This window comes from Taudactylus pleione, unplaced genomic scaffold (genome assembly GCF_031769625.1).
Source record: "Taudactylus pleione unplaced genomic scaffold, aTauple2 ptg000055l, whole genome shotgun sequence".
Classification (NCBI taxonomy): Eukaryota; Metazoa; Chordata; class Amphibia; order Anura; family Myobatrachidae; genus Taudactylus; species Taudactylus pleione.
The window spans coordinates 14,007,572-14,031,178 of record NW_028284457.1 but is presented as its reverse complement, the minus strand read 5'-3'; the positions used below and the strand labels follow the sequence as shown (position 1 = coordinate 14,031,178).

The following is a 23,607-nucleotide window of genomic DNA, read 5'->3' as shown; positions in this document are numbered from 1 at the left end:
TTCCCCTCTAAACCCAGTCTGCAGTGCCTCCCAGATGAGACTAAAGGAAATAAAAGTTTGAGAATCACAAACAAAAGGCAATATAATCAGGATTTTGGTTACTTACCGATAAATCCCTTTCTCCGATTCCACAGGGGACACTGGAATCTCAGAACACTGGGTATAGAAGTGGGTTAACCGGGAGCTGGCACTTTAATAAATGTGTATGGTAGCTAACTCCTCCTCCTCTATACCCTCCAACAGGTCAGTCTAAAAAACTGTGCCCGAGGAGAGCAGGAAAATAAGGAGAAAGGAGAAAACAAACAATATACATGAACAAACCAGAAAAGGTTTATGAAAGAAAACACAACATTCCAAACAGACCACGGAGACAAACAACTGTCTGAACCTGTAAACAACAAACTTAAGCAGGTGTAACAGCACCATGGTGGGCGTCCAGTGTCCCCTGTGGAATCAGAGAAAGGGAATTATCAGTAAGTAACCAATATCCCGATTTCTCCTTCATCCACTAGGGGACACTGGAGTCTCAGTACAGTGAGGACGTCCCAGAGCTCCCATCCTAGCGACAGGGTAGAGCCCCAAGCTCCGACAAACATCTAGCTGAGGCGAGCACCAAAATAAGAACCACCTTCCAAGTTAAAAACTTAAATCTCCACCGTATGTAGCGGCTCAAACAAAGCAGACTGGAGAAACGAAAGGACCAAGTCTAAATCCCATGGGGCCATAGGAAGCACAAATGGAGGTAGTATTCTGATTACTCCCTGTAGGAAGGTCTGGACATCCGGCAATAATGCTAGTTTTCTCTGAAAGAAAATGGACAGTGCCGACATCTGAACCTTCAAAGATCCTAGACGAAGGCCTGCTGATAAACCAGCCTGCAGAAAAAGTAGACGGGATACCTTGAAATCAGACGGAGGTGAACTGCGGTGTTCACACCAAGATACGTATGTCTTTCAGATACGATAATGTTTTGATGTGACTTCCTTCCGAGCCCTAATCATGGTAGGAATCACACTGGAAGGAATACCCTTCTTTCTTAGGATGGCCCTTTCCACAGCCAAGCCGTCAAACGAAGCCGCTTTAAGTCCTGATATATAAACGGACCCTGCAGAAGTAGATCGTATTGCAGAGGTAGAGGCCAGGGATCGACTATCAACAAATGCCGTAGGCTTGAGTTCCATGCTCGTCTGGGCCAATCTGGAGCCACCAGCACCACCTTGGCCCTTTCTCTTTCGATTCTTTGAATCAGATAAGGAAGAAGCGGAATTGGGGGGGGGGGGGGGGGGGACACAGGTACACTTAGTGAAACTGCCAAAGCGCTGTCAGTGCGTCCACAACCACTGCTTGAGGATCCCTTGATCGTGAGCCGTACAGCGGTAATTCATGGTTCAACCTCGATGCCATGAGATCCACTTGAGGTTGACCCCAACACTGAATCAGCTGCTGAAAGACCTGTGGATTGAGTGCTCATTCCCCCGGATGAATGTCCTGTCGAGTGAGGTAGTCGGCCTCCCAATTTTCTACCCCTGGGATGAAGACTGCTGATATCGCCGCTGCAAATTCTTCTGCCCAAAGCAGAATGCGGCTTACTTCCCTCACGGCGGCCCGACTCTTGGTACTGTCCTGTCTGTTATATATGCCACAGCTGTGGCATTGTCCGACTGCACTCTGATTGCTCTACCCTGCAACAGAGGCTGTGCAAGCTGAAGAGCATAGAACACTGCCCTTAGTTCTAGGATGTTTATGGGTAGTACTGCCTCCCGCTGAGTCCAGCAGCCCTGGAAGTATCTTCCCAGAGTCACTGCCCCCCACCCTCTCAGACTTGCGTCTGTGGTGAGGAGAATCCAATCCCACACTGCGAAATGCTTTCCTGCTAACATGTGAGAGGAATTCAGCCACCAAAGGAGAGATGTTCGAGTCCTGGGGGACAATAGCAGTCGCTTGTGAAGAAAGAGATGGGACCCCGACCACTGGGAAAGTAGATCCAATTGAAATGGCCGGGCATGAAATTTCCCATACTGGATGGACTAGAAAGTCGCCACCATTTTCCCTAGTAATCGAATACACAGATGTATTAATACTCTTCGATAACGCAGTATCAACCGCACCATGTGCTGTATGGAGGGTACCTTGTCCTGAGGAAGGAACACCTTCTGTTCCACCGTGTCCACAATCATCCCCAAGAACAGCAGGCGCTGTTTAGGTTGTAGACATGACTTTTCGAAATTGAGGATCCAACCGTATTGTAAAAGCAGACTCTGAGTTACCGACGGTGCTTTGATAAGAAGATCGTCCAAATACGGAACGATAGCAATACCATGCATCCGAAGCAGGGCCATCATCACGGCCATGACTTTCGGTAAAACTATTGGTGCTGAGGAAAGACCAAAAGGTAAGGCCTGAAATTGAAAATGAGAGTCTTTCAATGCAAACCGAAAGAATGCCTGATGCGGAGGCCAGATGGGAATGTGAAGGTAGGCATCCTTTATGTCTAAGGACATGAGAAACTCCTCCTTCTCGAGGGCAGCAATGACCAACTGCAGTGACTCCATTTTGAACTTGAAAGCACGCAGATAAGGACGGAGATCCTTCAAGTTCAGAATGGGTATCACCGACCCGTCTGGTTTTGGAACCACAAACAAGCTGGAGTAAAAACCCTGACCCCGCTGATGGTTCGGAACATTCACTACCACTCGAGACAACAGAAGCCTGTCTACTACCCCCTGAGTCACAACCCGTTTTTCTGCTGACAGTGGTAACCCGGATATGAAAAAGCGAGGAGGAGGTTGGATTTTGAAATCCAACTTCAACCCCTGGGGTAATGATGTCCCGAACCCAGGCATCCTGGCAAGACCGGATCCATTCTTCTTTGAAGTTCTGTAGTCGACCTCCCACCTTGGGATACCAAAGTGAGAAAGTAGAGCATCATGCAGCAGGTTTAAGCGCAGGTTTGTCCTGTTGGGACGTGGATGCAGTGACTCTTCCTCGGCCTCTGGAGCCCCTGGAGATAGCAGGAGCTCCTCTGGAACGGCCTCTAAATCTCCCTGGAACACGAAAGGACGGTCCTGCAACTGGTTTCCTAAGAGGCGGAGCCGCTGAAGGCAGATAAGTGTACTTACCACCTGTGGCCTGTGAAATCCACTTATCTAATTCAGAAGCAAACAGGACGTCTCCTGTGAAAGGGAGAGCCTCCAGTGCTCTCTTAGACTCGGCATCAGCCTGCCACTGTGGTAGCCAAAGAGCTCTTCTGGCTGAGATAGCCAAGGCCGAGGATCTAGCGGAAAGGCTACATATGTCCTTTGCAGCTTCCCCTAGGAAAGTGGTTGATTCTGCAATCTGATCTGCCAACTGAATCAGCTCATCTACTTGTACCCCTGTCTTAAGGTCCTCTGAAAGCTGTGTAGCCCATGCTTCTACAGCCATTTTGACCCAGCAGCTGACTAGCGCGGGACGAAGGGACACACCTGCCACTGTATAAACAGATTTTAAGGTGTTTTCTAACTTCCTGTCGGAAGATTCTTTTAGGGACATTGCTCCTGGCACAGGGAGTACCGTATTTTTAGACAAACGGGATACTGAAGGGTCCACGGCAGGAGGAGTTTCACATAATTTTCTGCTTTCTGCAGAAAATCGGTAATAAGATAAAAGTTTACGTGATATTTGAAACTTTTTAATCTGGGCGTTTCCACGCAGAGGTTCGGATCTCATCCAGTTCCGCAGACGCTGGAAAAGTGGCAGCCTGTCTTTGTCTTTTAGTAAAGATAGACTGTCTACACGCCACTAGATCTACATCTTCAACATGTAATACCTGGTGTACTGCCGCAATCAGCGCCTCTACGCCCTAAGATACAGGTTCTGACACCTGAGGAATTTGTTCCTCTGGTTCCTAAACCTCGCCTTCCTCTGTCTCCTGTATCTCCTCTTCCTCAGATTGATCCCACCTAAGGGGATTAGGAATCAGTCTCTTCGTAGGGACCTTAGATGACGAGGCTGCAGGGGGTACCTGGCTCAACATAACTTTGGTGAGTCCTTCTACAGATCTGGCTAATGAACGAGCCCAGTCTGGTTCTGAGATGGTAGATGTCTGAGTTCTGGCCACCTCTCTGTCTCTGCAAGAAGCTTCCAGTTCTGCAGACAGATGAGACATGACTGATGCAAATTGATCAGTCGAGGTAGGCTGCAGTGGTGAGGTAGTAGTCTGTGACTCTGAAACACACTTATCACACAGGAGGGAAGTATTTGACTGTCCCTGTGTCAATTTCTCTGCACACTTTTTGCAAGAGAAAGATTTCTGTGCAGCTTTTGATTCCTTAGAAGACATTGTAATCCACTGGTCCACACACACTCACAAGGTGAAGGACAGAGAGATACACACAGACACAGAGACTGTATAGAAAAGGAGAGATAAGGGCATAGAGGGAGATATGCTTTTACCTCACTAGCGCTGATACTATGACCAGTGCTGTTACACACAATATCACTGTATAATAAATTAGCTGTACATACAACTAAAATAGCTAGCCTGACCCCACTGTGCACTCACAGACCCGGCAGGCAGGACAGTCTCCGTTCAGCAGCAGCTGCTATATGCTATAAAATGGCCACCAGCCTCTTTCTGGGAGCGCTGGGACTGCTGGGAGGCAGGAGCAGAATTGATTATTAGGCTCCGCCCCCTCCCCATTATGGCGCCCATTCTCCACGCTGAGCGGGATGCTTTTTGTCATGCCCGCCACTATCCTGGCTCTCCTGCTACTCAGGGAGCCAGGACGACACTAACCTTATCCTGCCTAATGCTGCCGGCCTCGGGCGTTGCTGGTGGGAAACCGTGACGTGCGCCGCACGCAGCGCATCTCGGTCTCCCCAGAGACTGTGGTTTCTGAAGCAGAAGGCCCCAGTGCTAGCCGCAAACACCTGCGATGGGGTCTCCCCGGCAGCTCCATCGCAGCAGACAGGCAGGGGCAGTGAGCTGCCTGTCTGATCCTCAGCGCATATCCTTTACTGTAGAGGATCTTCTTTAATTTCTTAGAGAGCCCTGAAGGAGCGATCCAGCTCCCTGGGCACAAAATTTAGACTAACCTGTTGGGGGGTATAGAGGGGGAGGAGCTAGGTACCATACAAATTTGTTAGAGAGCCAGCTCCCGGTTAACCCACTTCTATACCCACTGTACTGAGACTCCAGTGTCCCCTAGTGGATGAAGGAGAAATAATGAATATTAAACAGCACACCTGATAGGCTTACCTGGGCAATGGAAGCTTGGGGGTTACCCAAGAGGTTTTTAAAGGATCTCTTGGAGACCCATTTGAGCTGGTGGAAGAATGATGTGTTGTATGTGATTTGTCTGGAAAAAAAATTGGTCTTTATTTTTTCACCACTTGACAGTTTGTCCAGTTCAGCTTTTGTCTCCTTGTAATAGTGGCTGTTGCAGAACTCAGTAGCCAACTTTTCCACCACGGTTTGAGAGCCATTATCATTCACGTTGTCTGCACCCAATAAAAAGTAAATAAATTATAGAATATCTAGAGCTCTGTAGACATAACTAGATCTCTCGCTATATATTGATAATCTTATGCATTAGACCAGTGGTTATGTGGTTATGCATTAGACCTGGGGTGCCTCAGGAAAACTTGCAGGGTGCCTGAGGTTGGTGGTCAAAATCAAATTAATTATGGTCAATGTAATGTAAATATGTGGACAAACAGAAGCACAAACCTGTCCACCACCACATAACTGAATCTAAGGATGACAGGTCAGCACAATTTAATTCACTTTACTACAGTACTTTACTGCATTTTCTTCTGAATTTCTCAATAACAAACTTTTGGCATAGGGGTGCCATGACAAAAATGCTGATACTCTAGGGTGCCGTCATTCAAAAAAATTTGGGAACCACTGCATTAGAGGATGCTTTCCTCAGTGATCACATTGCCCCCATGATGATTCTACATATTTGCTCTGGTGAACACCTCCTTTCTGGCACAATACTAGAATATCATTACTTCTCTATGTATACTATGCACGGACGCAAAAAGAGAGATGCGGGCACTGTGCAGTGGCACCCCTATACCAGTTCCCAACATTAACATCTTTCCAGTGAGCCATTTAGTCAGATTGTGCATGCACAGAACTAAGCAAAGACTATGGGCCCGATTCAGAGCCGCTCACAAGCAGCTCGATGTTCTACCCCTGCGCACGCGCCGCGACCAGTGTGCGCGAGCCCCGCAGAGCGAATGAAGTTCAGTCGTTCCGGGGCTCGCAACAAGACGGGGCGGCCGTCGATGTTGATTGACAGCTCGCCCTGTTTTGTGGGCGGGTAGGGGGGGGGTAGCCGGACAAACGAAGGCGTTCCCTTAGGAACGCTTGATGTTTGTAGGAGGGCTTACTGACATCACTAGTGATGTCAGTAGTGGACTTCCTGCTCTATTAGAGTAGGGAGTCCACTTGGGCTTGCGGCAGCCGAGACCCTACCCCAGGGTCTAGTCACAAGCCTGATAGTCAAGATAATCGCAACGGTCTCCAGCACGCTCGCGCAAGCTGTGGGTGGTCACCCACAGCTTTGCAAGCGGCCTGGAGACAAAAAAAAAATTAAAACCGCCCACAGACCCTGCGAGCTGCCTGCAGAAGCGAGCGGGTCTGAATCATGGCCTATAGCATGTATTAGCTTGTGTGCATGTGAGATCTCTGGAAAAATGGAACTGCCAGATTCCAGTATAGAGGAAGTAACTGTATTTACACAGTATCTGGTTGACCCTGCACCCATTATAGATAGGCCACTGACACTATGTTGTAGTTCCAAGGCTGCAGTTGAGAATACACCTTATAAAGACTTGCTGTACATATAAACAGGAAACGTTCTCTGTGTTTTGCTATAGACACTTGGTGCCATGAATAAATAACAGATGAGGATCATAATAACCGCCACGTTTACTAATTATTATTATTTGTTTATTTACAAATTAAACTACAATTCTGTGTGTATAATATATATATATATATATATATATATTCATTCTTACGTGGGAAGCAGCACTCCTGGCACATATGAGACTTAAGTCAGCGTTTAGAAGGTCAACGTTTCAAAGCTCTTTAATATCGCTTTTTCATCAGGATATTAAAGCGCTTTGAAACGTTGACCTTCTAAACGCTGACTTAAGTCTCATATGCGCCAGGAGTGCTGCTTCCCACGTAAGACTGTTTACATATATTTGCGGGCACCCGGCCAAGTTTTCTCTATTACAGGGAGTGCCAGACCTTGCTGTGTTATATATATATATATATATATATATATATATATATATACACACACACACACATATATATATATATATATATACACACGCACACACACACACCTAGATCCAACTCTTCCAGTTTGTTAAGGGCAACGGCCGTTGAGTCTCCATTGATTACATCCAGAAAGAAGTCAGCAGGATTGTTATGGGATTCACATTCATAACCTAAAAGAAGAAAATAAATAATATAAACATAATAAAGATTCAATATACTGCTTGAATTTATCATATAAAGAGAGCACTATGTGCCCACAATAATTTAACAGATTGTCCAAGACAGATATCTCTGGAAGTATTTGAGAAAACCATTTCTCTACAGATAAAATAGTTGCCCCATTTGGCACAACTCCTATTCTTTAGTACCAACTGCTCATGTTCAATAAGGCACCACAATCACTAAACAACTGTTCTCCTGGCAGATTAAAACTTCTAGCACCATAATTTTCCCTAGCACCAAAGCCGATCCTGCAGTAAAACAGCAAGATCCAGTAGCTCTGTAAATCTCTTTCGGAAAACTAAGGTTGTTGCCACTTTCCCCAAAAATCAATATTCTCCAGAGTAAAGAAATATACAATTTTCCAAATAAGCGTGACACTACTAACCACCACAAAGTCTCTGTCAGAGTTTCTTACCCAGTTCTCTAAAGTAATCCAGTGCATTCTCAGCAGGCCCATGGTATAACATTCTGCCTCCAGCCAGCAAGGTCATGCTGCTAAACAGCTTGAAGATAGAATAACGCGGCTGGTGTATAGAGAAGATGATGGTCTTGCCTTGCCTGGACATTCTGCAAATGATAAAAGGATTAACATATAAACACGTTAGAATTAAATATTTTCTAATAGACCAGAACACTGCGGTCTAGGCGTTTACATGAAAAGGGACACATAGCAATGCATAGTATTATAAATGATGCACGGGGCAGAGGCTTCAAAGGTGATCATGACCGGTGGGGGCTACAGACCAATTGTGGTCGCCTAGATTCTGCTACATGATTGTAAGCTCCTAGGAGCAGGGTCCTCCTCCCCACTGTCTCACAGCCTTCTTCTCTAGCACTCCTATGACAGCCTTCACCTTCAGAGCTGTATTGTGTATGGAGAATTGTGTTGCTAACTGTTACTTGTGTTCTGTTTATATTTTGATTACTGTATTGTAATGTTCTGTGTACCCTTTACTGTATGTACGGCGCTGCGGACCACTTGTGGCGCGCTATACATAAAATGTAATAACAATAATAATAATAATATTAAATGTAGCAATTATTCACAGGGCTCTTCAGCAAAACAATCAATAATACTGTATATCAATACTTAAACTAACCAACTTTAAACGACAGAGGAGAGGGGTATGAGTGGGAGGTCCAATCAAAAATTGTTAGCTTACAATTAGCTGCCGCCACCTTCTGGTTTTCAGCTGTTGTTGTTGTGAGAGTAAAGGAGCCCCGATAGAGGGGAACCTTAGTAAAATCACTTACTGTTGAAGGGGAGAGTGCAATCTTAATAATCGCAGGCATCAACTCAATGGAGTTTGTAAAGAGTAACGGCTTGATTCACAATCAGTATATACAGCTACACATGAAATAGATTACACATTAGGAAACCATGTGCTTTTTGATGGCTCCCTCACCTTTTCAGCAGCAACAGTACAGCATTAGCAGTGCTGGCATCCAAACCAGTAGTTGGCTCATCCAAGAATAAAATCCCTGGGTCCGTGATGAGCTCCATACCAATGTTTGTCCTTTTCCTCTCTCCGCCAGACACTCCACGAATCAGCTGGGTGCCAACCTAAAACAAACAGACCTGTTACCATTCGCGTATTATAAGAGCAAGAAAACCACTTCTAATGGCAGGATTTTTGCACAAACCGACAAACAATTCGGATGCTGAAAACCCTACAATTACCTCCATTGCATTTTACCTTTGAGTCAGCCACTTTGGTTAATCCAAGTTCCTTGATGATCTGATTGATGCGCTCATCCTTCTCCTTTTGCCTCACTGCTCTTGGTAATCTCAAGGCTGCAGAGAACTGCAGGTTCTCCCGAACGGTCAATGTTCCCATCACAACATCATCCTTAAAGAGACATATACCAATAAATATTTACAATTATAAAGGATTAATAAACAAGCATACAATTACTATAGCCACTGTGGCTGTATTCAATATCCACAAACGTCCAGCATTAAGCAACAGTGGTAAGGATATATTAAGTATAGATAATGCACCACCTAATCCTAATTTCAACAAAAATATTTCCTAGTCAAAGTTACTATGCTTGAAAAAATGCTGGTGGGAAATAAATATGAGAAGTGGATACTATAGGCAGAAGATTACAGTGTCACTTTAAGATCAACGTAAGTAGTGTCAAACAGGCACTTTTAAACCCTGTATTTTTTCACTTCCTTTTCTGGAGCTTAATGTATGTAGTGTAGAGAAAGCTTGGTTTCCCATTGACATGGGAGTACACCTCGATCTTACAAGGCAGCACAGACGGTGTAATGGTTAGCATTACTGCCTCACAGCACTGAGGTCATGGGTTCAATCCCCACCACAGCCCTAACTGTGTGGAGTTTGTATATTCTCCCTGTGTTTCCTCCGGGTACTTCGGTTTCCTCCCACACTCCAAAAAATATACTGGTAGGTTAATTGGCTCCCAACAAAAGAATTAGCCCTAGTGTGTTAGTGTGTGAGCATGTGGTAGGGAATATAGGGTAAGCACCACTGGGGCAGGGACTGATGTGAATGGCCAAATATGTGTGCGCTATATAAATAACTGGTAATAAATAAATAATACAGTTGAAGGCTATAAAGTAACAGATGACAGAGACCAAGATTTCCTTTTGCTGCAGTTGATCGCTATGAAAACCTCCAACTTGAACATGAGGACATTGTGAGACAGCTAAAATGTTTGTTGGCGTTTCTGATCTTATATATAAAATTAATTTGTGTTTGTTTGTCAGGTTATGCATTCGGACACCCCTGCACCAATTGGGATGAAACAAATGCGAGGTGGTCCACTTGGATCCTGGCCAGGTTTTAGGGGGGTTAGGGTCCCGGGTAGGCCCTCCCGTTGGTGTACGCTGGGCAGAACCAGGAGAGCCTTTTCTGGGACTTTCACTGAATGGATTTAGACGAAAAACTTTAGAGTGGTAACACTGGATCCCAGAAGACATACTAGAGGGTTTAGATCCCATCGTACCTCCAGTTGGTGTATGCTGGGCAGAACTTTGACCCGGGGACGCTGGGCAGAACTTAGGCCCAGAACAGGCTTCCTGGGTCAGTCCTTTGATGGATTTGGATGAAAACTTCACAGAGGGTGGCAATTGGTCTGGGATGACTAATGGAGTGGTTGGGGTCCCGGTCGCACCTCACGGTGGAGTGCACTAAGCAGAACTTTGACCCGGGGAGCTGGTTCTGGGCCTTCCACTGATGTTTGGAACAGCCTCCCTGCAGAGTTCCTTCAAAACTGTGTGCAGGTGTACCTAGGAAATTGATGCTGTTTTGAAGGCAAAATATCAATTTGATTTAGATTCTCTTCTGTTCATTCACTTTGCATTTTGTTAATTGATAAAACTAAACTATTAACACTTCTATTTTAGAAAGCATTCTTACTTCGCATGCATACACACACACACATACATACTGTACATATACACACACCCCACATAAACTTACCTGTACAACATAGCCAGAGAGGCATTTGAAGTTAGGTGGCTGTGGCTTCCCGTCTATAAGTACCTCACCAGAGAGGCCGTGTGGATCTTTCCTTGCAGCAAGAACATCCAAGAGACTGAAGTGTAAACAGAAAGTTACAGTGATTTCAAGTTCTGTGTTGATCTACAAGAGCCAGTATACCCTACACCTGCATTTCTCTTGCACACTGAATGTACAAACCAGACGTAATCAGCTCAATGACCTACACATAAAAGAGTTACGGTACATTGTATAATGCAGTCCAATGTATACACTAATGGGAGAGAACGTAACAGTTTTAGAAGTACACACATTCTGAAACCTTCTACCAGATGTTTGAATGGCTACTAAGAAAACCATTATTAAAACTGTAGTAAAAGGAAAGGTTATGCATAATCTCAATTAACTAGAATGTCAATTAAAAAACATAAAAGGATTGTATTCATGAAGTGTTACTTACGATGATTTGCCACTGCCAGTAGGTCCTAAAATTGCATTTAGGCCGGGTCTCATAATTCCACTGGAAATACAAACATAATTTTTCCCCAATTTAATAGGCAGAGTGCAATAATATGAAACAAATAAAATGTTACCAGAAAAATAGCTAGCTTTGATGCCTCATGCATAAGAAAGAAAAACTAAGTGTATTTAGCTTCAAAACACTATAGACAAACTAAAATATTACAGATTTCCAAGATGTTAACCTCGCATATTGTATCACAGTACTTTCCACTAATTAAATATCACTTTCTAAGTTTGCATCAGTGTAAAGATGGTATGCAAAAACATAATTAGAGGGAAGAATTATATCAGCCTTCATTCCCTTCTCCTAACAAGGATAGGTTGGGCACTAAGGCGAAACTTTTCACTTAGAAGATCCGTTTATTAACTGTACCATTATGTAGCAGAGACTCCTTAAATCTCCATGTTTACATGTGAGGATGACAAACTAGATCTAAAAGATCACATGGCATTGGGGTGTGACTTATACAGATCTAATCAGAATTACAGTAGATTGATCCTAAAATTAGTCTAATGGTGCGTACACACGGTACGATTAAAATGCACGATATGAACGATAACGATATCGATCAAATCGTTAATATCGTGCATTTTTCGGTGCCTCCAACGACTTGCGATCCGCGGGCACGTATGAACGATACCGATATCGTCCATAGCCCATGCATGCAGGCCAACCTGGTCGATATCAACCAGGTTACTATAGGGACCCGCGATCATTGATCGCGGGTCGTTGGCCGTCGTTGGTGGTATGCTGGATGATCGATATCAATCATCCAGCACACCCGGGAGATTGTTCACCGATATCGTTGACGATCGTTCCGTGTGCATGCACCATAAAAGATTTTTTGTTTTTTTTCATTTGAGACCTTGTAACTGTCCAAGTATCACATAGGATGTGGAGCTTAAGGAAAAGTATTAATGCTTATTTGTATTTAGTTTTTTTAAGCTGGGCTCTGTCGTATTATGTGTACGGGATGTCAGCGCTCGGGATCCCGGTGGTCAGAATCCCGACACCGGCATCCCGACAGGATTAGGATACCAACACCTCTAGCTAACCCACCCTCCCTCCCCGATGCCTAAACCTAACCTCCCCCTAGTGCCTAAAAGTACCCACCCCCCCCAAACCTAACCCTTTTTAATCATAGTGCCTAACCTTCCCCCTATCCCCAGTTGTTACTGTCAGGATGCAGACGCCAGGATTCTGACATGTGTCGGGATTCCAGCGCCGGCATCTTGACTGTCGGTATTATGACCACATCCCCTCTGATTAGGTACTACAGTGGACAGCCTAAAAAAAGTGCTATTTAAAACTACAGTGAAGTCAGCTGTCTTACAACTTAGCTTACCAATGAATGCTTGTTGATCTTTGTCAGGTGCAATTACTAAAGTGCATAAGTAGTTCAGTTTACTGATTGGGATCAGATGTGTTTTATTTGAAATTTATCTTATCTTTGTAGGAGGAGTTCAGCACCAAATTTACTGGTAGGTTAAGTATTGGGTCTCATGAAGTATACAGTTTACACACAATGACAGGTCAAAATGGTAAAACAGGTTATTGCTCTAGCTCACCTCTCACACAGTGAGTAATTGCTAACTTCTCCATCTGCAGATTACAGCAGAATGCACTTTACCCCTGTTATTTAGCGGTCATGCAATCACAGCACAGAATACAGCCTCATAAAACACTCAGTGAAACCACGTGGAGAGAAATTAATACAAAATAAAGAAATAATGGTGCACAAAATACCAGGTATTAAATTGCCATATAGACGCACTGCAATTATCACTTACACTGGTCATAGCACGTAAATATTTGTATTTCACTACATGAAGTGGAAGACATGCCCACACATATCAATGGGAATTAGTAACAAGCTAACCTATGGTTTAAACTTTAAAGTTAAATAGATTTTATATTTGTGTTTACATTCTCCCAGCAAGTCAACAGTTAAAAATGGGGCATTCGTAACAAACACACGTTATTAAAATACATACTACACTATGGTACACGGAAGCTTTCAGAACACTCCTTCTCTTTAATAAGAGCATTTGCAAAGTACAAGAATTTGGCTGCATTTTTTAAACTAGCTTTGATTTTCCAACGTTCTAATGCACATAAATGACATTTAATAACACAAACCAGAGAAGCAGAAAAAAGGAATTACTAGAATTATAATTTCAATACCTATTAGTACATACTGCATAAATAAAATAGTCGAATGCAAAATATTTGTCTGGAAAAGGGTGTAAAGAATGAATATATAAACAATAAAATATAGTGGTTTCTCTAATAATGCTAAACACACAAAAAAAGTGTAGTCATACAGAAAATGTAATTAGAGGAAGTTAAAGAAGCCAAGACACTGAAAAATACTATGCAGAGCATGACTGTGTAAAACTTCTGAATGACATAGCAATTATGAACATTCAAATCTTTAGTGAATGAATTCCCAAATTACATAGGACAGCCAATACGATGTGTTACATCAGCAAATCACAAATAAAATAAAAAATATTTCCTTTTTTTTCACCAATTTAAAGATTTCCCAATCCACCAATCTGCACCCATAATTGCAGATATTTGTCAGTGATTTGCAGATCATTTTCAGGAAAGACAGATCTGACAATCTTGAATGACTGATCATTTTACTAGTAACGATCTGCAAATCGGCTGATCGTTACCACACACTAGAAATCTACAGTCCCGATTGGTCTGTGAAATCCAACATGTTGGACAACCTGATTCACCAATTCCAGTCATTTTTAGGTCAGAATCTGCGATCTCTAAACCAATAATCTACAAAACGCAGAATTGCCCCAGTTGATTACTGATGTATTGAACTTTTAGATATCCCACATACAAGTTCCACCATGTGCCCTTTGTATGGGAGAAATTAGGAAAGGTGTTGGAAAACCAAGTTGAATTTAATTTTTCCCCTTCACAGAACTTATTCCATAAAAGTGGGCTATATACAGTATTAATATATTTACTTGTAATTACGACTTAACCTATTAGAAAAGTTTCCAATGTTGACATTTAAAACCTACAAAAAAAAAAAGTTAATAATCTGGGTTTACAGCAGTGACGTAACTAGGGCAGGGCGAGCGGGGTTCGTGCCCTGGGCGCCATTGGACCGGCGGCACGGGGGGGGGCGCCGCCGGCCACGGTACCGGCCCGCCCGCCCTAGATTAGCCAGTGTAGCGCCGACCGCAATGAGTGCGGTCAGCGCTACACATTTGCACAGGACCGGCACTAGGCTTCCAGCGCCGGTCCTGTGCTGCACGCCTGAGCCCGTTCCCTCCCCCTGAGCGCTTGCCCAATAGCGCCAGGAGGCGGGCTCAGGCTGTGCATAACACACGCATTGCCGCCAGCGCTGGCGGCGATGCGTGTGTTAAACAGCAGCCAATGAGAGTCAGATAGACCCTCATTGACTGCTGCAGCACCCACTGCAAGAGCCGGACTTCCGAGCGCGCCAGCCCGGGCGGACTGGCGGTCGGGAGCGGCGTCGCGAACAGGAGCAGCGTGGAATCAGGTAAGTATATTTTTATATATATTTACTTATTTTTAAACCTATCTGCTCAACGGGGGAGGGGTTGGCTACTACTGGGGGGGGACCTCTACTGGGGGTGCCATTGGGAGGACCTATACTGGGGGGGGCTACTCTACTGGGGACTACTACTTGGGGGGGGACTACCACTGGGGCCATTCTAAAAGGGGCCTAGTATTACTAGAGGCACTGTACTCGGGGGACCACTACTGGGGGCAATAATAGGAAGGGCCACTACAGGGACCACTGGATAGGGGGGGGGTCACTACTGGGAGCCTGCATCAGGGGGACCACTACTGGGGGCACTGCATGGGAAGGGGGGACACTACTGCTGGGGGCACTATATAAGGGGCTTACTGCTAGGGGCACTGCGGGGACCACTACAGGGGGCACTAGATAGGGGGGATCACTACAGGGTGCCTGCATAAGGGGACCACTACTGGGAAAACTGCATGGGGGGGGGACTACTGCTGGGGGCACTATATAAAAGGGCACTGCATAAGGGGATACCGCTACTGGGCGCACTGCATTGTGGGGACTGCTACTGGGGGCACTGCATAAGGGGGAACGCTATGTGGGGCACTGCATTTGGGGGGGGCCACTACTGGGGGTACTGAGTAAGGGGAACTAATTGGGGGCTGTATAAGAGGGACCACTACTGGGGATACTGTATAAGGGGCACTACTATGGGCCTGCATGAGAGGGACCACAACTGCATACTGGGGGTACTGTATAAGGGGTACTACTGGGGTTAAGGTGCATATGGATAGGAATGTTCAGTTTGAAAATAAAGAGGTGTGTCATGTTGACACGCCCCATTTTTAAGTGACCACTCCCATCTTTTGCCGTGCGCGCCGAAGGCACATGGGGGGGCTCCCTTTTCAAATTTGCTCTGGGATCCAAATACCCTAGTTACGCCACTGGTTTACAGGTAGAGAATTTGATGATATGAGGTGTCAAATCTAGCCTATTAGATAAACCTACATCACACATGCAAGGGCAGAGCAGGACTTTCACAGGAGAGATTCTTACTTTGCCTTTCACTAAAATGTTTACATGCTCTACAAATATTACATAGGTTATATATAGGAAGCATACACACACAAATCACGTGTAACAGTTCTGCAAAAAGAAGTCCATGCAAATGCTTGCACAGAGTTTGAAACTCCACAGCAATGGTAATCCTTTGTATTATCTGTAAATCTGGTCTAGGCAGGGTGCCCAGGAAGGCCTTCATTTCACTTGCTTTTGGCAGAGTTACTACAGAGTGGTCAATAATGCTTGGTACACCATGGCAGATATATTGGCCGATCAATTGATCAGCCAATATATCTTGTGTGCGCCGGTCAGTATGTACCAGTTATATGTCATTTGCAGATACATCTGCAGATCAGTAATTGTTAAGCTGGGTACACACGTAAAGATTTTCTATCCAACTAGTTGATTGGTTGGAATGAAAATCTGGTAACGTATGGGAGTAAATGATGATCAGCAATTTGCTCCTAAATGCCAAAAAACAGATGAAAATGGTCATCAGACAAGTTAGTTAAATGTTTGATCTAAACAATTTGCTCAAACAGTTTTTGACCATTTTCCGGCGTTTGGGAGCACATTGTTGATTGTCATTTGCTTTCATACCTTACCAGATTTTCATTCCAACCAATCAACTAGTTGGATGGTTGGACAGAAAATCTTTAGGTGTGTACCCAGCTTTAAGCAAATAAACAAGATATACATTCCTCCCAACTGTCCCAATTTAAGTGGGACAGTTACAATTTTAGGGAACTGTCATGCACAATTGGGAGGTTCATCCTACTTACAACAGGGAGCAGGTGCTGTGGGCACCTGCCCCTGGTGTGTGCTGCACTGTAGGGGCACTTTTAGAAGAGGGCAGACAGGTTTAGGGCAACCTAACACACACACACACACATACACACACAATTCTGAATAATAAAACTGAAGCGTTGGGGAGGTATGGCTCTATTCAAACCCTGACCTAATCCCCTAGAAGAATTTTCACTGCTCAAAGGGAAACTTTTAATGACAACATTAATGTAAAAAACAAAAAAAAAACCCTATGCTTCAAGACAGTGGAATTAAGTTTATAGAGAGCCACAGAAACAGATGTATTTGATTGCAATGCCTGAAAGTTTAGTAAGCTTTCACAATTTACTTCCAGAGATGTGGTTCAACTATGCATATATACCTGTCAAACATAGGAAGATGTACACTTACTGCAGATAACAAGGACATGTGTACCCACCCCTCATTCAACACAACATATTCCTGACTACACCTACACATTATTGACCTGCTGTGCATTCCATTCATGGAACTAAACTGGAGCTGTTCCAGATCTTGAAAAATGGTCCAATGACACCAGTGTTTGGGTAGTGTATGTACATGGACATGCATAAAAATGTATATATAACCCCTTATAATGCAGTACCCCAGTGATAATGAAGACAAAAAAGTGGTAAATAACCACGAGGCGTGTGCTGGATAATTGCACGTCCTTCTGCCCTGACATTCCATGCCGCTGTCAGAAGGTACATAAGATAACACACAAGTTTAGGTACATACTAGATTTGCTATTGTTTACTTAGTTTCTATAATGAACTTTCAGCTGTCTGTGCTCAGGGGAAGCGAACAATAAATAATTGCAGTGCCATGTTTCAAAGATCCATTTAGGCAACAATACAAAGAAAAGTAGTTTTGGCCGGACAGGAACTATAATCACCATTATACATTTAAATGCAAAAGCTGAAGAACATTTGAAATTCACAGCACTATACGAACAATATATGTGAAAAACAAACAAAAAAAAAAAAAAAAAACACATGCCTTGAATATTAAACATATTTGAAAGTGTAATAAACTATATGGCCTTCTCCAATAATTTGGCATTGCTATTTGTAACACAACATATATTTTACTTTGCCATTATGGAACACAAAAATCCGATATAAAGAAGCCATGTCCGGAAAAGACAACCACTATCGACATCTGTGTCTTTACATATCAGGACCAATCATCTAGTTCTCAAATGTGATCACTTTATATCATGCACCACCTAACATATTCTTGTCATTATTTATTCAACAAAATATCACCCATGAAGTAATATGCCGTTACTGCCTTCATATCAATAATGAAGGTCATTTACTGCTCATCAAGAGTGCTCATATAGGAACATAAGGAAGTGCTACAGCCTCTACATGACTGCAGAACCTTTGGCAGGTCTATGTTAAGAACACACTAAAGAGAAAAACACTAGTGTGACAAGTGCCCACCACCTAAAGGGTCAACAATAACATGGATTCAACTTAGCTGCTTAGATCTCCACATTGTACGGTCTCCAGAGTAAGTAAGCCACTAGTTTTTCCGGTTAAGAAATCCCCTGTTGAATTAGCAGGATGCAGGAGACCGCTCCCTTCCATATTCTGCTTTTGTAGCATTTTTCGGATAACAAGGTCTTCAAAAGAATCCGCATAGCACAATTTCACTACATGCGCATGGAATTTACTAAGTTCATTTTCTGGCAGTCTGACACAAAAGTGCAAACACATGCTAAGGACCTCATTCAGACCCGCTTGCAAGCGGGTCGATGGTGAGGCCCTGTGCACGCGCAGCGCTTGCACTGCGCGTGCGCAAGCCCTGGAGCAAGTGACAAATGCACTCGCTCCGGGGCTTGCTACAAAAGGGGCGGCTGTCGACGTTGATCGACAGCTCGCCCCGTTTTGTAGGTGGGGTGGCCAGACAAACGGAGGCGTTCCTGAAGGAACGCCTGCCGTTTGTAGGCGGCCCTACTGACATCACCAGTGATGTCAGTAGGGTGCTTCCTGCTTGTTTGAGCAGGAAGCAACCTGGGGCTTGCGGTAGACGAGACCCTACCGCAAGGGTCTCGTCGCAAGCCCCGATGGTCGCGATGGTCTCGACCATCGCCTAGTCACTCGCTAAAACTGTGGGTGGTAACCCACAGCTTAGCGAGCGGCCAGAAGGCCGCCTTTCAAAAGAAAAGCGGCAGCCCTCATTCAGAGCGAGCGCTCGCATTTTGCGAGCAGCTCTGAATGAGGTCCTAAGTCCACAGCTAGTGGCAGTCACTCCTTATTGTGATGGCAGAATGTGCAAGCTAAGAGGCCATTGTCACAGCCATATTCTCTATGTGAAATAGTATGGTATCACTGTCTTTACTTCCTTCCTATATGTAATAGGTCACCAGCCTCATCAACACCAAGATAGTCTTATATTAAACAAATGCTAATAAGAAATCGCATCATTTACAGCCAAATGTGATATTAAAGCACATGGTCATTCAAAGCAGTAATGAGACCCACACATGCCTCACAGATGTACTCTCCAGCTGAAAAATGTAAAATAGGTTGAAGTTGACACAAAAGAGAAGTTCAGAAATGTTGTCAATGATAATGGCCCTCATTCAGAGCCGTACGCTCTGAGCAGAGCGCACGCTCTGAATGAGGGCCGGGCTCCATTTTCATGGAGCGTCCTCCTGGACGCTCGTATAGCTGTGGGTCACCACCCACAGGCTATACGAGCGTGCTTTGTGATGGCCGCGATGGTCGAGACCATCGCGACCATCGAAATTGCGAGCCGGAGCCTGCGGTTGAGGTTTTCAACCGCAAGCTCCGGAGTGATTTTGGCTCTATCAGAGCCAAAATCACTCCCACTGACATCACTAGTGATGTCAGTGGGCCGGCTTCTGACGGGAGGCGTTCCCGTGGGAACGCCCCCGTCAGGGAGGCACGCCCCCGGCACGCCCACCAAAGGGGGCGTGCTGTCAATCAACATTGACAGCACGCCCCCTTTGATCGGACACAACGAGCGAAGGACTTTCCTTCGCTCGTCGCGTCTGGCGCATGCGCACGACGGAGCTCCCTCCGTCGTGCGCATGCTCAGTGCATAACATCGACCCACTTGCGAGCGGACAGCCGCTCGCGAGTGGGTCTGAATCAGGCCCAATGTCTTCTATATATTTTCTCTGGTGTATTAAGCATGTAATTTTTCTATATATTCCGGATATACATATAAGTTTATGTTTTTATGTATGAATGAACAGCATGCTGGACGTACTTGTTGTGACTGGAGAAAGCAGAAATCTTAACAAATCAGATTAGCAGGAAACAAGCTTACATGCAATTTTGTAACCAAGTTGGCATAGCGCAAAAAAAAAAAAAAACACCCATTGCCTGCATTTTTAAAGAAAATAATGAAGTGTCATGGCAGCGAAGCCTTAATCAGCTGCCCCAATGATTCTAACCAGGAGTGACAAGAGTTACTTACATACTCCTTCGTAGTTATGCAGATGCACGTGGAGCTGGAAGCCACATGTCCCATGCCGCCATATTCACATAAAAACAAAAAAATCCTTAACAAATTCCCAATTTGAAAATATGCTTTATTCTACAAATAAAAGAAAAGTTACTTATGCTTGTGGAAAGGGGGTTTGGAAAGAACAATGCGCCTGATAGTGTAATAAATATGAAAAAAAATGCATGTGCTCAAAAATAAATGTGCGTACCGAATAAAAAAAATCTTTAAAGCCTATCTGTAATTCCGCACGATGATTCCACATGATGGGATGGACCCGGGATGGCAGTGGCTGGAAACCTTAATAGGAGGAGCTCAATTACAGCCGAATGAAACAAATATATATAGTGTAGTACTTACTTCCTTAATAAGTTGCATGGCAATAAAAGAATGCGTACCAGAAAAGCACTTGAATAACAGCGTATAGTTGTTTAGATCCTGGTCACTCCTCCAATATACCTTAGCAACCCCAGCAGTTTTCACATAGGTAAGTTATTAGCTCATCAGCGTTATGCAAACCTGTACTTCACATACTATGTAGGCCAGATGCCTATTCATCCTTTTCACAAAATGCAGGCGCTCCAAGTCACATTTAGGTATGAAATTGCCACGGTGCTCAACTCACAGGATACATGTAGATATTACTTATGCTTGTGTTCATTTAATGGCATTAGTTTGTCACACACAGAAAAGAGGAATCAGTAAATCCCACAAGCCAGGTGCATCATAGAGGGTGCCCTGTGTCCCCGATGGAGTCAGAGAAAATGTTTTTACAAGTAAGAACAAAAATCCCCTTCTCTCTCTCCTCAATGGGGGACACAGGGATCACGCTGGGTCGTCCCAAAGCAGTCTCCTTAAGGGTGAGGGTGCTCCTGTGCTGCGCCAAGAGCCCTAAACCAGATACCCGCGTCCGTGGAGGCAAAGGCATAGAGCTTAATAAAAAGGTATGGACAGAAGACCACATGGCCGACTTACAGAGTTATTCTGCAGAGGCACTACGTTGATCTGCCCAAGAAGTGCCAACAGCTCTGGTGGAATGAGCAGGCACTGAAGTCGGTGGACGGAAATCTGCTAAAGTGTACACATGGCGGATAGTCAACCGAAGCCAAAGAGACAAAAGGACCTCATTCAGACCCGCTCACAAGCGGGTCGTGGAGGGGCACTGCGCACATGCCGCATGCGCAAGCCCCAGAGCGAGAGAGAAATTCTCTCACTCCGGGGCTCGCTACAAAAGGGGTGGCTGTCGAAGTTGATCGACTGCTCGCCCCGTTTTGTAGGCGTGGTGGGGGGTGGCCATACAAACGGAGGCGTTCCTTGCCGTTTGTAGGCGACCCTACTGACATCGCCAGTGATGTCAGTAGGGTGCTTCCTGCTCTGTTAGAGCAGGAAGCTGGCTGGGGCTTGCGGTACACGAGACCCTACCGCAAGGGTCTCGTCGCAAGCCCCGATGGTCTCGACCATCGTGACCATCACCTAGTCACTCGCTAAAGCTGTGGGTGGTAACCCACAGCTTAGCGAGGGGCCAGTATTCCGACTTTCAATAGAAAAGCGGCCGCCCTCATTCAGAGCGAGCGCTCGCATTTTGCGAGCGGCTCTGAATGAGGTCCAAAGTTTAATTAGAAAAGTCATACAAGACAAAAAGGGAATTCGAATGATGCAAATCCTAAATCCCAGTACACACTGGACGATTTGAATGATATGAACAATAACGATATCTGTCAACGATATATTGTTCAAAACGTCCAGTGTGTATGCACTTATCGACGAACGATGCGCGCTCCACGAGTAGTTAGTGATATCCCCAGTCATCTGTACATGTAGTCCAATCTGGGGATATCGTTAACCGAATGCAGCATGCCCCCCTCCATTGTTAGTCGTTACCGGCATCGGCAAGTGTGTAAGCATTTGCTGATACCGGCACCCCCGCATCCAACATCACTGGGTACACACATCGTCCAAGCTTTAGTGCTGTCAACGTAAATACGGAGGGCCCTGACTACATCTAATGAGGCCTATTTTGCAGAAGAATCCTGTGAACAAAAGGCAGGAACCACAATTTCTTGGTTTATGTTAAACCAAGAGACGACCTTAGGAAGATAACCAAGGCATGTGCGAAGAACTGCCCAGTCCTGATGGAAAATCAGGAAAGGGAACAGATAGGACAATGCGCTCAAATCAGAAACTTGACGGGCCGATGCAATGGCTAGAAGGAAAGTTGCCTTCCACGCAAGCCCCCGAAGATCCACCGAATACAAGGTCTCGAAAGAGGTATCTTGGAGGGCACGGAGCACCAAAGACTAGACCCACGGAGCCCCAGGAGGAACAAATGAAGACTTGAGACGTAGATAAAAGGTCTGTACATATGGCAACAAAGCCACTTTACGTTAAAAGAGGACCAAAAGGGACGAAATCTGAACTTCGAGTAATGAGCGACCAAGAGCCCAAATCCAACACGGCCTGTAAGGAGGAGAGAAAGTGGAGACTAGAGAGTGTCCAGGACCTGCATGCAAGGTTGAATGGAAACCCACTGCCACTCCAGGAAGGCTCGAACTTTGGCTTGCAAATTCAGAAGGTTGTCCAGGGTATGCAATAAGGCACATAAGTGAAGCATTCTGTGGGATGGAGTCACAGAGGATTTCCAGCGATTGATGAGCCTGCCATGAGTTTGGAGAAGATCCATTGCGAGATGGAGGTGGTCCTTAACCTTAATCCCCATGCGCCTGAGAGATGCTGCCATCACCGCCATGATATTCGTGAAAAAACGAGGAGCTGTTGAAAGCCCAAAAAGGCAAAGCCCGAAATTGTAAATGTTCCTCCCTTACAGCCAAACTGAGAAAGCAATGATGGCATTCCCTGACTGGAATATTTAAGTTGGCATCCTGGATTTCCAAGGACGCCATTAAGCCCACAGAATTATGGAACACAAAGATTCCATACGGAACCTGGGAACATGGAGATATCTGTTCAGTGATTTCAGGTTGATTATGGGAAAAAAAAAAAAAAAAACAATCATGTCCAATTTCAGGACCAGGAACAGGTTGGCATAAAACCCGGTACCTCTCTGGGATGGAGGAATGGAAACAGTCACCGGGGAGGCCAGAAGAAAACGGGTGGATTTCTGTAGCGCTTCTGCCTGCTCCGGATCCACTGGCAGGCCTGCTCGCTCCCTCAGTAAAGTAGATAGCTTTAACAAAAATTTCTAGCTTCCTATCTGTAGGATCCTTGCTGGAGG

The 23,607-nt window shown here is 44.9% G+C and overlaps 1 protein-coding gene across 4 annotated transcripts in view; it reads right to left on the bottom strand.

Moving 5' to 3' along the window:
* Positions 1–23,607, bottom strand: part of ABCG2 (ATP binding cassette subfamily G member 2 (JR blood group)) — a 220,922-nt gene that overhangs the window by 31,149 nt on the left and 166,166 nt on the right. For all 4 annotated transcript variants that reach the window (XM_088464448.1, XM_088464450.1, XM_088464449.1 and 1 more), the window contains 7 exons: positions 11,438–11,497; positions 10,960–11,074; positions 9,205–9,357; positions 8,914–9,071; positions 7,923–8,074; positions 7,351–7,455; positions 5,240–5,481 (listed from right to left, as the gene is read on the bottom strand). In XM_088464448.1, the coding sequence (XP_088320574.1) occupies positions 5,240–5,481; positions 7,351–7,455; positions 7,923–8,074; positions 8,914–9,071; positions 9,205–9,357; positions 10,960–11,074; positions 11,438–11,497 (985 nt within the window). The remainder of the gene's footprint in view (positions 1–5,239; positions 5,482–7,350; positions 7,456–7,922; positions 8,075–8,913; positions 9,072–9,204; positions 9,358–10,959; positions 11,075–11,437; positions 11,498–23,607) is intronic.